This window comes from Patella vulgata, chromosome 6 (assembly GCF_932274485.2).
Source record: "Patella vulgata chromosome 6, xgPatVulg1.2, whole genome shotgun sequence".
Classification (NCBI taxonomy): domain Eukaryota; kingdom Metazoa; phylum Mollusca; class Gastropoda; family Patellidae; genus Patella; species Patella vulgata.
Window position 1 is genome coordinate 42,575,902 of NC_065884.2, and position 15,904 is coordinate 42,591,805.

The 15,904-nt window shown below is 37.8% G+C and overlaps 1 protein-coding gene across 1 annotated transcript in view; it reads right to left on the reverse strand.

Moving 5' to 3' along the window:
- LOC126823295 (protein phosphatase PTC7 homolog) overlaps positions 1 to 5,100 on the reverse strand; it is a 37,537-nt gene extending 32,437 nt beyond the window's left edge. Inside the window, exon 1 of the mRNA XM_050552045.2 lies at positions 4,735 to 5,100. Within this exon, the coding sequence (XP_050408002.1) occupies positions 4,735 to 4,963 (229 nt within the window). The 5' untranslated portion in view covers positions 4,964 to 5,100. The remainder of the gene's footprint in view (positions 1 to 4,734) is intronic.
- Positions 5,101 to 15,904: the final 10,804 nt, after the last annotated feature.

The window sequence follows — 15,904 nt, forward strand, 5'->3', positions numbered from 1 at the left end:
TTCAGGAATATCACTGACTTGAACGGGAGCCTCTAATTACCTTACCGGGATCTCATTTGACCCAATTCTGGCCGGTTGGTTTCAAAATGGATTAAAATCTCTGGTCTTTATCACAAATGCTAACAAAGCTCTCCTCAAGAGATTCAGGAGAGCTTTCTCAGGAGAGCGATTTACCCTTTTTCCAATTTCAGGAGAGCTTTTTTTGACTCTCCAGGAATTTATTAACGTGAAGGCCTGTAGTATTGAATGGATGCTGTATCTTTGGGAGAACACAGTTTTTCTGAAGATGAAGAATTTTAATATTGAGCATTTTGACTTTCTTGGAGTTATTGTTTAACAATAATGATGTCTTATTGTACAAAAATAACTTAACAACCCCTAGGTTTGAATATTTCCAAAAACATTGTTCAAAGAAAGTTTGGTACCAGTACTGATAAGACAGGATCCTCAACACATTTGGTTTAACAGTGTTTGATATTCATCCAACATATACGCACGCAAACTTAGATGTCATCTTCCAAACCAATGCCATGAACTGTTTGTAATTCTTTTTTTTGTCACTTCGTTCAATGATTTGAATGAAAGCAGAATTTGGGGTCAATCAAAACAAAACTTATTCACAGATTAATATTCTTGACAGCAGGGTAAGGGTTTTTCAATTCGAGTTTTGAAAAACAAGATAGCAAAAAAAGATAAACAGTCAAGCCAAAAAATGACTTCACATCATGCCTAGCTCCTGGCAGAAGGATAGCAATTTGACATACATACATGTATGGATCTATAAATGGGGTTTAACGCCCACAAACTAGGTCACTTTGGGTCTAACACAAGTGGTTCAATTTCATTTCATTAATTCGCTTGCGCTCTAGCAGTGGGAAGACCTGGAAAAAACTCACGAAGTTAGACAGGCAACCGGACCCAACTTCACAAGCTGGAAATGGAAACCATGCCACTTGATGACTTAATGCTTGAATCACAGACCTTATGATCTAAAGCCCATGCATTGACCATATGGCCACCCAACCTTCCATGGAAAATTACCCTTCCACGATATATATGTAGGCCTACAATCTGATGTTGGATAAATGATAAAATAACCTATCTACGTACATGTATGCTAATCAGTTATTGGAATGTTTCTGCTTTTATAGACTTTAGTCGCATGTAGACCTAGCAAATTAACAGGAGGGGACATATTTTAAACAGCGTGTTGTGTCACACATACTGATTCTAGCGAGGTAAGCGAAGTCTTTTTTCTCACTAAAATGTTCCTTTACATTGGGACCGACACGCAACCGATTAGCAGTAAAAAGTTACCCAGTAAAATTTACTGGGGAGTGAAAAAGTTTTGCCGAGTCAATAGGCCCGTTCCTGAACATACAGGCCGAGTGTAACAAGACATGCATCTTTCAGCACATGTGGCTCTCAGCTCTGGATAGTCACATACCTACATGTAAGTAGTGTACTGTGTATCCTGGGTTTTTTCCCCCACTATCTTTTACCAAAGTCACTCAGACAAAAGCAAATTATTACCAATAGAATTACTATAATTTCTCTTTTGTTAGGATGCCTCACCAGCACACGCGGCTCTCAGCGCTGAATAGTCACATACCTACATCTAAGTAAGTATGTAGTGTATCCTGCCCCCCCCCCCCATCTTTAACCAAAGTCACCACTGAGTATTCTTGCACTGCATGCTTAGCCAGAAATCAGTTCGGGACTAGTCACTGAAGCGTCCACATTTGCTGTGGCGTGTACAACTTTTAACAGAGCAAATTTTGGCTGTGTGGGTCCCTACTTTTGTACTACACTTTGGCATACTCACTTGATTTTTACTGTTACATTACACAAAAAAACGAAACAGGCCTACACTTAGTATGGTACCAAAAATTCTTAAAGGAGCTAATTTCATTTTCAAATCAGTTATGTTCAGCGAAATACGTCATAAGTCTCAATCAAATGGTAATCTCTAGAATCTGGTTATTCCAGTCTACACCGATAGTATTTATTGACCATGCTCTCCAGATAAGAATATGGCGTCACTATTTTACATGGCTCATGGAATATGTCTAGCCTCGTTATTTGTCGAGTCCCTTGCTACATATGCAGCTGAAAAGCATTTATTATGGTAAAAAAAGTAAAATCTTTATTTTTTTCTTAAATATGTGATATCAGAAGCCCATCATTTTCCGGTAAGATCACAACATCAATGTTTATTTAAATTGACAAATAATTTGTGTTTTCAATTTCGAAGACTGGATGATATTGATATTGAGTTAAAATTTAAATTAATAAGGGTTATAGACATTACGGCCCTAAACCATAATGGCCAAAATATTTCATCATAACGGCCAAAAAATTGGTCGTAACGGCCCAAAAAGAACATACCATATGTAGGAAATGATATTTATCAATATAAATATTGCATAATAGATAATACCATAATATAAATACATACATTACATAAACATTAATATAATACGTAAATTTACATAGACATTTAACACAATACAAACTATAATATTTCACATAATACATAATACATTGTATAAAACATACAAACTATAAAATTTATTTCAATAATATATTTCACATACATAATACATCTAAATACATAATTTACAGTATTGATAAAAAGGCTTTTTCACAATTTTAAAAGTCCCATCAATAAACCATTGCCCCGATTTAGCAAGCAAAACCTACTGTCTTGTGGTGAAAAACATCAACTGTCTTTCTTCTTTAACTTTTATATCGGCATGTAAAAAATCATCAGGTATTGCATCTTCATTTACCTGTAAAATAAATTTGTAAATATAGCTTAACCTAAAACATATTTTGTAATATTACAAATTTTGTAATATTGTAACATGATATTGTTAATTTGTAATTATAACTTTCAACACAATAAATAAGTTAGAAATATACAGGGTTTTTTTCATTTATCCTGTTAGTTGCTTTGATTGGGTTCTATCTGAATGGATTGGAGATGGCCATTTCTTTTATATTTAGTTGATAAAAAATAAATGATTAATGTTTATCTCATATATTACCTAATCAGATCAGAGGGTGTGAAGTACAGTAAACATCACATACGTCGGGTCGGATCTTAGCTCAACGCGAAAAAAATCAGTTGGAGTTGGACCCTTTGATCCTGCACGTTTTTCTTATTAAATTTCTGCGCATAAGTCGGATTTCCTAAGTCGGATCTTTGCTTAACTCGGATCAAAATGTTCTGTCCATTTGATCTAATTCCGGCTTTTTTCCTTCGCCTAAGTCGGATCGGCAGTATGTTCTCAACATGCTGTTAAAAATACGGCCAGACTGACGCCATTGAAATCGAAATACAGGACAGCACACAAATTTCACACCTCGGCCATATAAGACGAAACGAAATTGGAATTTTTGAAAAAATTTGATTGTAATTGGGCTAGGCAAGGCAATAATTGACTGAAGTTTCTCAGTTTTGCAACGATTCTAATTTTCCCCACCCCAGCTAACCTAAATTTTGTTTCGTCTTACATGTATATGGCCAAGCCACGTAAATATGTACGCCACCCCACATCTAGACCCCAATGTTTAGCAGAAGGGGACGGATTTTTAACAGCATGTTGTGTTGCATATACTGACTCTAGCGAAGTAAGCAAGGTCTTATTTTCTAACTAAAATGTTCCTTTACATTGTTCAGACGTTCACAGAGACTGACACACGACCGTTTAGCAGCAAACTGTTGCCCAGTAAAATTAACTGTGGGTGTGAACCGATTTTATTTCGACACGGATTCAATAGGACGGTTCCCGAACGTACAGGGAGATAATGAGACACTTTTAGAGCTGAACTCGTCTTCGGCTAACTTGGATCTTTGTGTAATTCGGATAAAATTGGTCAGTCCATTTAGATCTGACTTATGTGAAGTTTATTGTACCTAATTAGGGATTATCCAATCAGTTGATTAATTAGTAATAGTACTCACCTTTTTCCTTTGAATTATAATTACACTTTACAGCATGCAGTTTTCTGGGTTGGCTTTGGTTGTTGTCTCCAGGACACATGGTTTGTATAACTGTAGCACTATCGGTACATCGATTTTTTGTTTAAATACCAGTATATTGTTTTGGTAGTGGCTATTGTTACGACAAGTCGTAAAAATAGTCCTCAGACTATTTTTACGACGATGCTTTCAGAGCCCTCTATCGGCAAAGTTTAGGGTTAGGTTTAGGGTTAACCCTAACCGTAATCAGGCCCGGATCCAGGATTTTGTCGAGGGGGGGGGGGGGGAGGGGGTATACATTGGAGCAAAGGGTAATCATCAGAGTGCCTGTAATGAAGTTGAAATCCATTGATTCAGAGAAGTAATAGAAATAAATCGATGGTCGTAACAATAGCCACAGGACTATTTTTACGACTATTCAGTTTTTAACTTCGCCAATGGAGGGCTCTGAAAGCATCGTCGTAACAATAGCCTGAGGACTAATTTTAAGACTCGTGGTAACAACAGCCACTGCCTATTGTTTTTCATTCAATTAAAAATTTTTGGCCATTACGACCAAACTATTTGGCCATTATGACTAAAGTAGGACCGATTTGGCCAAACCTGTTATTTATTGGCCGTTATGGCATAGGGCCGTTGTGGTATGAGTTATGACCACATCGGCACATCCCATTAGAATTAGATTTTAGATTAATAATACCGTACATGACATGTACCGTAATGCACTAATTTCATTAAAATTTTACCTATGACATCTGATGTTTTATTTCTAGCAATGAAGTAAGCATCATCACCGAAAGTCCATTTTTTAAGAGGTGAAGTCTTTGTTACAAATTTAGAGAATCCTGAAGATCCCGTTACAAAATGAACTGGTTCCTTTGGTCTTGGAGATTTCAACTGAAACTCGCCGTTACTGTGGATTCCTGCAACTATCGCTCTGGCGACAAGCCTTCCATACACGGCCACTGATTGCATGACACATGAACAATTAACATGAGTAGGAATAACTAATTACACATAAACAGCTACCACCATGAAGATAGCCTTCTGTAATGTGTTTCACATCGTAAACAAAAACACGCTTTTAACTGGAAACCTCCATCTTTGTCTCCTTACTGACGTCATGTGACCTCTGTAAAAGGGAGACAACTATAATTATTTTATGTAACCATTCGAAGGCAGACCACCATTAATTTCCCCATTGACTTCAATGTTAATTCTGGCCTCTTTGCCAAGGCAACTTTTCCCCAAATTGTCGTTGGGCTGAATGCTTTTCACTACAGAGAAACAAATGGTCATGTCTTTTGAGATAACAAACTTGAAGAAGAAGCATACTATAAACACGTAACTATTCGCCGTGCATATTACTGTAACCAACCTGATAACCCTATTATCCTCCCGCCTCTAAATCATGAATATTTACCAAAACCTGGAAGAAAATGTTAATTCAAACCCTCTTCCATTCTAGACCCAAAAGTCAACAAAAATGGGCATGCAAAAGGGGAGACAAGAGACAAAGAGAGAATTTCTATCAATAGACGAACTACAATGGTGGTCTGCCTCCATTCGGAGGTTTCACTTCAGATCAGCAATTCGCTCCCCATTGGCCATTTACTTCAAGTTCAATGTTAAATCCATGCCATTCCTTCGTCTATAATTTTTTTTAGAACATTACGATGATCTCAATCTGTATGGCCACAAAAAGTCCTACATGTTACATTCATTGCAACAAAGGGTTTTTGTACGAGATTTCCCTATGCATGTCAGCTTATTTTAGGATACCGTACTTACTTACCCCCCCCCCCCCCCCGACTTCATATTTAACAAAAAATGGCATGAAATGTGAAGTCAAACACTCTTGTTCAATTCTAGACCTACAAGGCAACAAAAAAATACCACTCAGTAGGTGGAGGGGGTGGAGGCAACCAAAAAATACCACGCAATGGGGAGTGTGTGTGTGGGGGGGGGGGGGGTAGAGAGAGAGAGAGAGTTGCTATAAATGAAATCATGGGAAGAAATTATTAGTCTTTAATATATAATACTCTACTTCACAATTATTGCCAATAAAAAGTTACGTTTTCTAGGTCCCAATTAAGCCCTTTTCCACAAATATTTTCGGCATTTTGCTTTAAATCAAAATTTAACCAATAGCATATTCTTTGCATAGGATGAAGGCATCGGATGTTTTCGCCAATATTTAATTTTATGTCAAATTCCCAATTGTTAGTATAAACATAGCATTTTTTCAACAATTATCACAATTTTCATCTGGCCTTAAATCGAGTTATTGCAAACATTTTGCTTGGAACTCTCTGAATTTGTGTTCCTGGTGTTATAAGCTTCCAAAAATGTATAGTTTGTTTAGTAAAAATGAAATGGGGTTTAACGTCCTACTGTTTGTTTAGTAGGAAGCTTCCAAAAATGTATAGATTGTTTAGTAGGGACGACCTTGTAGCGGAACTTCACGCTAGAAATTTTGGCTGCAGGCCTAGTAGCCTATGATGCATCAAATTTGAAATTAAAAAACTTTTTTATTTTTCAGAATAAATAGATTTTGTAAAAGGTTACAAAGAACCCAATATATATTGCATCTGTAAAGATAATACTATCCTGTTTTCAGTTTCATTTTTCTTTCTGCAGCCTTTATTCATAAAGGTCATTCTTGCGGTCACTTGGTTGAAAAAATATTAATTATAAACTTGTAGGCCTACCCGTGTTAAGTCATATTTTGTCACGAAATATTACAAATATTACAAACCTTATTTAACTTAATTCTTGCCGAGGCAAAAACATTTTGTGGTCATTTTAGTGATTTTTCCGATTAAAAGAAATCCACGGCAAAATCGAATAAAAGTGCGTTACATTAAAACAGTTTGGGTCATTCTACCAATGGCGAAGCTATAATTCCTCACCGACAAAGAAAACAAAGAAGATTGATATAAATACAAATATTCTGTTACGTTTCATAAGAGTTGGCATTGTAAGCCTGTCCTCTGGGAGGTTTTATAACATTTTATATAATATACAGTATGGTCAACCCAGTGATATACGAAAATTGCTGTTGGTACGTCTAGTAACAGCATCGCTTTTGTAAAAACTAGTACTTTAAAAAAATTGAGAGGCAGGTCACCGTTAAATTTCATCATCTCGGCACCATATAGTTCCTTCTAATTGTAATGAAAAGCGTTGAGCTCAACGAAAATTTGGTCAGAGACCAGAATGTGAATGTAATGGTGGTCTGCGTCCTAATTTTAGTCCGTGATATGGGCAAGAGTTTCCTCCCTTACACACTGTTCTAGGTGTTCTTCGACTGCAGAGAGAGAAATGAAATGAAATGGGGTTTAATGTCCTACTGTTCTGCTCCTAAACTGGGATAATGAAGACCGGCATACGCCATACAGTGTGCTATGAGGGAAATTTTGCCCGGGCAGCGGCGCCGCGGCATACTCTTATATTGAATTCCAACTGCCAAGGGATCTTTTACGTGCACACCGATGTGTACACGGGACCTCGGTTTTTCGTCCCATCCGAACGACTAGACAGCTGTCTTTGTCAGGCCCTCCGTCCTGCATCAATGACAAGGGAAAATCTGGATGAACTTTCTCGGCCAATGCAGGGATCGAACACCCGACCTCCAGGCTAGCGAGCCAGCGTCTTACCCACTTAGCCGCGTAAATGGGGTTTAACGTCCACTTGAAACAAACTAGGTCATTTCGGGACTAACATATGGTTGAATTTTATTTCAATAATTCGCTTGCGCGTAGGGGTCTTTAGCAGTGGGAGGAAACCGGAGGACCCCGAGAAAACCCACGAGGTTGGATGTTAGATTGGAGGACCTGCTCTAAATGACGCCAGGCTGGTTTCTATCTATATGGCCACAGATCACTAAAGATTTCCCCATTGACTCCAATGTTAATTCTCGTATCTTAGACCGGCTCTAACTTTTTCGCAAATTTTCGTTGGGTAGAACGCTTTCTAACACAGATGGAGCAACATGTGGTAACCTCTTGACCAAAATTATGAATATTCACCAAAACCTGTCAGAAAATGTATTTTCAAACCCTTTTCTACGATTCTACACCAAAAATTCAACAAAAATCGCCATGTAAAAGAGAGGGGGGGGGGGTAAAGGAAGAGGAAGAGGAAGACTAAAAATAGCTTTGGGCCTTGTTTCGTGGGTGACGGTGTAGGAATATTTGGTGATCTGTGTCCTATATAGGGGTGAAACCGTAGGTATCACCAAAAGGCCTTTTTTATTTGCTTCCCTAGTGTTCTGGCAACATGCCGGTGAAAGAAAATCAAAATCAAAGAATAACTGCTAAAATGATGACCTTTTAAGTATACATGCTGCTTTATATACACTGGTGCATCTCAGGTCCATGGGCCTTTTGTGCTAAAATTTAAAAATCTTTCTTATTAAAGGCAGTATCTGAGTTCTGCGAAAACAATTAGACATGTTACAAACAAAATACATAGAAAACACTAATAATTAGGAATTTTTTTCAAAAATATAATTTTTTTCTGCCATGTCATGAAAAATGTACAAAATTTACATGTAGCATCTTTCAAAATACCAATAATTTTCCACTTTTTTAAATATCCAGACTGGCAAGAAATATATTCTTAGATCTGTTGACAGTATGCAAACAGAAAAATTGCAAACCAGTTGCATTGATTGTAATATTAGAGATCTATACTGAAACATGTATCCCTACCCCCTGAACATGATATTTTTATTGTCGGCGATGGCCACAGATCACTAAATATTCCCCCGTTGACTTTAATGTTAATTCTCGTATCTAAGATCGGCTCTAACATTTTCCCAAATTTTCGTTGGGTAGAACGCTTTCTGCCACAGATGGAGAAACATGGGGGAAACTCTTGCCCAAAAGCATGTATGAGGTTCACCATGGAAAACTTGAGATACACAAACTGGAAGTAAAGAGAAATAAACATGCAACATTTCAACCTAACCAACGGTTAGTGCTAAATGATAATACCAGCTCAATTTGTCGTCATAGATCACGAGATGTAAACAGGGCCAACGCAAATCCCAATCCTAACCCTAACCCTGGACCTAGCCCCAATGCTTATCCTAAGTTCGTCAAGCCGACCATGAAAACACCCACTATAGCCACTACCACTGAGTAATTGAACCTGAAATGGGCCAAGGACGTCGCCTCATCCCTGTCGACACACTAGCGGATAAACTGGAGACCAAAGACGCTGTACAAGAGTACTCTAGCCACACCCTGGCATGGACCAAGACGATCTACGGCAAGCGACTTAAGGATAGTGTGAAGACAGAGTTACACCGCCTCCTGTCCACTCTCCCTAAAGCTGTCACTCCTCCCCCCTCACCTATGCAGAACACACACAACCTTCTCCAGGAAACACCAAAACGAAACACACCTAACAAGAGATCATTATCAACTGCGAAGCCATACCCATTGACACTCCTTCGGGGCGTGCAGGTAGGCCAACCAGTCCGCGCCAGGCGTTGCCTGGCTCACCTTCGTCCGTGGGTTCCATATCTCCACTGAACGATTTCATCGGTTGTCTGTCCCCTAGATCGCCCACCATTCCTATCTTTGACACCACTACCAAGCCTTCTACCAGCTGCGGACGATTTCTCCGACGTATAAAAAACAATACTCTAATAGGGTGCCCCCCTCCCCTCCCATAAATAAATATCTCCAAATATCTCGACAACTGCACCACAATATTTATATATACTCTTCAAAAAAAGTAGGGGATATTGAAATGCAAATACATATGCAGGTTGTGATATGATAAATAGTCATGGACACTTGACATGCTTTGAGAGTATGTTCACAGATGAAGAACTTATCGCCCCAACAGAACCACTGAGCTGCATGTGCGACACGCAATAGCGCCATACACGTGGAAGTGGTTCATTGTCAAATTTGACACTTCAAGGAAGGGTTGATGAAAACTGCCGCTTGCTGGTTTATCCTATCCATGTTTGCTTTCCTATCGGTTCTTGCATAAGATTTACTGTTTAGCGCATCTTTGCTTTAGTGTGTTACGTTTAATTTGATCGGGAGACGTGTTCGTCGACGTCAACGTCAACCGACAACACCGCAAGAATTGACCGTGGCACTGCAGGAGGAATGGGTCAGATTGGACGGGTGATTAGGAGCATGCCACGACGAATTGCTGAACGTCTGAGGATTGGTGGAGCATTTACTCATTAAGACAAAAATCAAAAACGTCCATTTTCTCTTTTCGAGTGAAATGGGGCCGTCAGATAAGCCGCCCATATGAACTGTTTATGTTCATGAGTAGGCAATTGGCCTGTTATTAACATACACTGGTTACCTCTAATAAAAACAGCAGTTCATCCGCAGTTTTGTATTGTTTCTGAATATCAGTTACTTTTTTTTTGAAGAGTATATAATGGTACTTTTCAAGAGGTCTGGAGATGTACATAAAAAACACAGTGTATCAGAGACATGTTTAGATATTAGTTTATTCTTAGTCTTCGTCGTGCAGCGGAATTAAAAAGTAATTTTTTTTGCCAAGCTCTAAGAAAATCATCATTTGAATCAACGTGAACTCATTTCCCGCCAATTTTACTCTCCGCCTCCTTCCATACACGCACACCTGCTACCCCCACCCCACCTCCCCACAAATCAAAACAGTTGTCCCGGGACATCATATACACTTCTTTAGAGATGGACAGTCCTAGAAATTTATGTTTTATTAATATATAACAAGATCATCACTTATGTCAACATATTCACATTTTCCCCCAATTGTTGACGTTGCACCCACCATATCCCGAAAACGCCTTCTTAAACGCCTGATCACCACCCAGATTCGGAAACTACGCAAAAAACTGATCTAGAAAACCTTGGTCTCATAAATTCACAGCTCGGGTGGTGATTCCCCCTCCCCCCCCCCATTCAGCTACCGGACTATATAGATCTACAAATGATCTATTTATTTTATGATTTTACAATCATTTTAGATAAAAACAACATGGACTACTGCTAGCCAGTGGAATAACACCCTATTTCACTGATAAAACGCGGTATTCCACTACTGATCATAAAATAAAATGGATTACGTCTAGAATTAATAATGTAAATATTCTGCAAATATTACACACACGCATAAAGGGCATTGCATGCACATGCGCTACGTATGGTATCCCTAACGTTCACTTTATTACATAAAGTACGTTAGCTTTATTACATAAAGCATATGTATGATATATCAGTCGACATTTTATATTTCTTATATTCACATTCATAATATGTATTTTGTATTTCCTATATTCATTATTAGGCATTGAATATTATTATATCACTCAATCACACTGTATATACCAGCACCCGAAATAAACGTCAGTTGACAGTGCTCACCCTGGGTTTAATTTTTTTTCCGCCAATTTTTCATTTTAATTTATTAGCAATATATTTTCTCCGCCAAAATAAAGAATAAATATCGATTAGATTTTTTCAGTATTTTTTTTTTTTTTACATAAGTACATACAATATTATTATAATTACAATTTACAAAATTCTTCTCTGCTTTGCAGAAGCCCATTTTTGAAAGCTTTTTCAACATCTGGGTTAACCACTTTTCCAATACTTAGTGACAGTTGTTCTTAAAAGTATTCTTTTCCTCTAGCTTATAGACGCCCCAGTACAACGGTCACCTAATAACAACATATCGTCGTATATTTAGTACTGCTGTGTGACAAGGGTTTCTAGTTGTGCATTATCGGAAGACGCCCTAAGGCTAAATAATCTTTCCGAGGCGCATTATTTCCAACGGATTATCAAGGTATCCTCGAGTAAGGACGATAGATAATCGGAGAAAAAAGACCCCGTTCCCACTGGTTTGGATACATTTTGAATACTAGGCTTTATGATGCAGAAAATTATTTGGTGTTTCTACGTTTTTGTCCAAATAATTACATGAAATAAAAAGAACTGAATGCCGTTAACATAGTTATTGTTTGGGGTAAGACAGTTTTTTAGTGCAAAAGTACATCGTGGTTTGCTTATTTAATCTAATTAGTAAAGTAATATGTACCGTATCATACATAATAATTGTGTAGCAATAATATTTTCCGTTAGCTGATAGTGAAAAAACTTCAATCAATCAGGAGGTAATTGGTAGTTGACTAGCTAACCAGATGTGGACACTTGCATGTAAGACACGGCATATACTGGATGTGGGCGTGGCCTGCCTGTGTTTTTGTTACCCCAAAGCGATCGCCATGTTTGTTCTACAAATTGAAAACAAGTATGGCGGTTGTTTAGGGCGTTATTTTTTTTTATTTACTTATTTCTGTAGTTTTGTAATCGGATTTCAGCTTTAAAGTTTCTTGGTGTACGAATTGAAAATGTTTGTCAGATAGACCTGTTTGAGATAAGTTACAGGTTAGGCATGGCTGTTTCTCTAAATAGATCGGAGAAATTTTAAAGGACCAGACATGACTGTTTTTCAATATCTACGGTGACACCAATGACTGGCTTTAGATGATTAAAACCTGGTAAATAAATAAGATGTATTTAAATGTGATGAATCCGTTCCTTGATGAAATAACATTAACTGCACTGTAAATAATATTTGTGTATTTTACCGTAAATTGACTGGCAGGAAGTTGCCAGTAAAATGACTGTATTTTAACACTGACTTGTAAATTTACATCTAAGTGGTAGATTTAGATTTACAAACAGCATGTAAAATAACTTCGATGTAAATTTACATTGTGCTTGTAAATAGAAAGTGGGGTTGTAAATTCACCTCAAAATGATCTTACACTCACTGTAAATTTACACTGTGGTTGAAAACCTCAAAGTTATTTTACACTCACTGTAAATTTACGTGGTGTTTGTAAATCTAAATCTACCATTCAGGGGTACATTTACAAGTCAGTGTTAAAATACAGTCATTTTATTGGCAACTTTCTGTCAGTCGTTATACGGTAAAAATACAATTTGAAGCGTATATTTACTAGAAATATACTTTGAAAAGGTGACATTTTTAACGGGAATGTGTTTGTCCCCACTCGGCAAAGTAGTCCTGGGTTCGATCCTGGCGAACAAATAAAGTTTTGCGGACCTTTCAGCCGAGCATGCAAAACCTCATTTGATGGAAAGAAATTAAATAAAATGGGGTTTAACGTCCTACTGTTCTGCTTCTTACAATGGAAAGGGTAGGAGGCATGACACGAAGCAAAATGTCCCACACAACCCAATGTATGGCATATCACTGTCTCCATACGCCTGTTATAGGTGCATTCAGATTTTGAATAACCTATTTCTCTAAAATAGACTAATCTGACTGACATAACAGTAAATATTTTGCACAAAATTCGATATGTGGTCGAAGGGGAATAACCGATTTAAACACTATTTGACAGTAAATTTACAATTTGTTGTAAAAATACTATTTCAAATGGCATTTCTGTTAATATATAGCTCACATAATGTAAACTGACATATGGTTGTATTTCTACATTACGTATGATGTAATCTTACATGTGACCAAAGAGGGAATAACCGATGTGGTCACTATTTGACAGTTAATTTACAATTTGCTGTAAAAATAATAATTCAAATGGCATTTCCGTTAATATACAGTTCACATAATGTAAACTGGCATAATGTGGTTGTATTTCTACATTATGTTTGATTTAATCCCACATAAGCCTTGTATTCATATGCATTTAAGTTAACAAACCATGTGATATTCCAAATCGGACACTGTATTTAAAGTATACTTATAGCTGTAAATATATATATACTTTTAACAGTTTAATAGGGATCTTTTACGTGCACGTCAATGTATACACGGAACCTCTGTGTTTCGTCCCATCCGAACAACTAGACATGTATCCTTGTCCGACCTGCATCACTGGCAAGGGGGAACCACACCGGAAAATCTGAAAGAACTTTCTCGGCCAAAGCAGGTATCGAACCATCGACCCCCAGGCTAGCGAGCCAGCGTCTTACCCACTTAGCCACCGAGACCCCCACCCACCTCATAAGTGGACTATAGACGAAAAGTAATGAAGCCTTAAAAGGTCGATCGGGGGTTGGATGGCCGAATGGTTAGCACGTGCGCGCTGTATCATAAAGTCTGTCACTGAGTCAACTGGCGTGGTTTCGAATCCCCGGTTGTACGTGACAAGGAGTAGGATCGCCTGTCCAACCTCGTAGGTTTTCTCCGGGTCCTCCGGTTTCCTCCCACTGCTAAAGATCCCCACGCGCAAGCGAATTATTGAAATAAAATTTTAAAAACATATGTTAGTCCCGAAATGACCTAGTTTGTGTCGAGTGGACGTTAAACCCCATTTTTACAATAAATTTATAGTATTAAAACATGCAGTGGTATTTTTACAGCGTTATGTTAAAGAAATTACATATTTTTCACTGTAATTTAACATTTATTTTTAACAGAGTGGTAATGTCTAGGTGACCGATATTTCAATGCAGGGGTAACAATGTGAATCATAGTTTAATCATACGCCTATGTAGTCTTGGTGAAATATATTTAAGTCTTGGCGAATTATATTTAAGTCTTGGCGAATTATATTTAAGTCTTGGCGAATTATATTTAAGTCTTGGCGAATTATTGTATATTTAAAACGTGTGGGTCTATGTGAATCCTGAAACTATGTGGATCTGTGACATGTGTGAGGTTTTGTAAATCTTTAAGGATTTGTGTTATGTTTTAAATAGTTAAAAAATGCTACGCGATTTGGATGGTGGATTTCGGACGGTGAATTAATCTGAACGTTGGCCAGGTGGTTCGACCAAATTAAAGGGACAGTGTGTTAGATGGCAAAATGAACTGTAACTTTAAATCGTTGAATTTTATGTACAAATCTCTAAAATTGTATATATAAATTGATTATAACAATATACATATTAAATTAATTAGTTGTGTTTTTTGTTGGAAATTGGGAAAAGGGGCAATTATTAAGCTAAAGAACCTGAGGTCACTTCGTGACAGTCCAGCAGGCATCCTTAAATCTTTTCGAGCGAATAAATCAAAACAAGATCAAAATGGCATGAAATGTATATTTTATACCGAACATGAAATGGAATGGGGCTTACTTTTCTCCAGCAACCGGCATATTGAAGACGAGCGTATGCAGTGCTTTGAAGGAAAGGAAATGAATTGATATGGGGTTTAACGTCCTACTGTTCTGCTCTGACTGGGATAATGAAGACGGATGTGCTTTGAAGGATATTATTGCCGGAGTGCAGCGCTATATACGACCTATTATTATTTCGATTTTCAACGGCCAGGTAAACGTACTGCCAATGGTATACATGTATCTTCCCTGATAATTTAAAAATTTGAGTAATATTTTATACTCCTAAATTGTTCTGAGCGTGTATGCCGGAATGCCTGTGTAGGCATGCCTGACCTACCGCCTTCAAGGTTAAAGTAAGTGGCCTCATAACTTCACTAGCACATTTGTCTTAAATCCGACACTGGCTATGGGAGTAATTTTACTCGAACAGTGGTGTTTCCGTCTACTTTTCATCGAATGGTTCTTTTAAGTGCACCCGAACGTGTACTCCGGACCTTAGATTTCCATCCCATCCGAAGGACCAGATGCTTTTCATTTCCAGGCCCTCCGTCCTTCACCACTGACGAGTGGAAAACAAACTAGAAAATACTGGGGAACTTTCTTGGTCAACATCGGTACCGTGCCCCCCCCCCCCCCAATTACATTCTAATAACGATGTGTATAACATGTCAGATCATCAAGGCGGGTTCCGTCAATTACATTAAAGGGGCATTATGGAATGTCAGATAAAGAGTTGGCAGTTAATGTAAAGGGAATAAGCCGAATATTTCATTCAAATTACTCCACTTTGAACCGAGATATTAGCGATTGAATTTTTGACATAGCCTCGG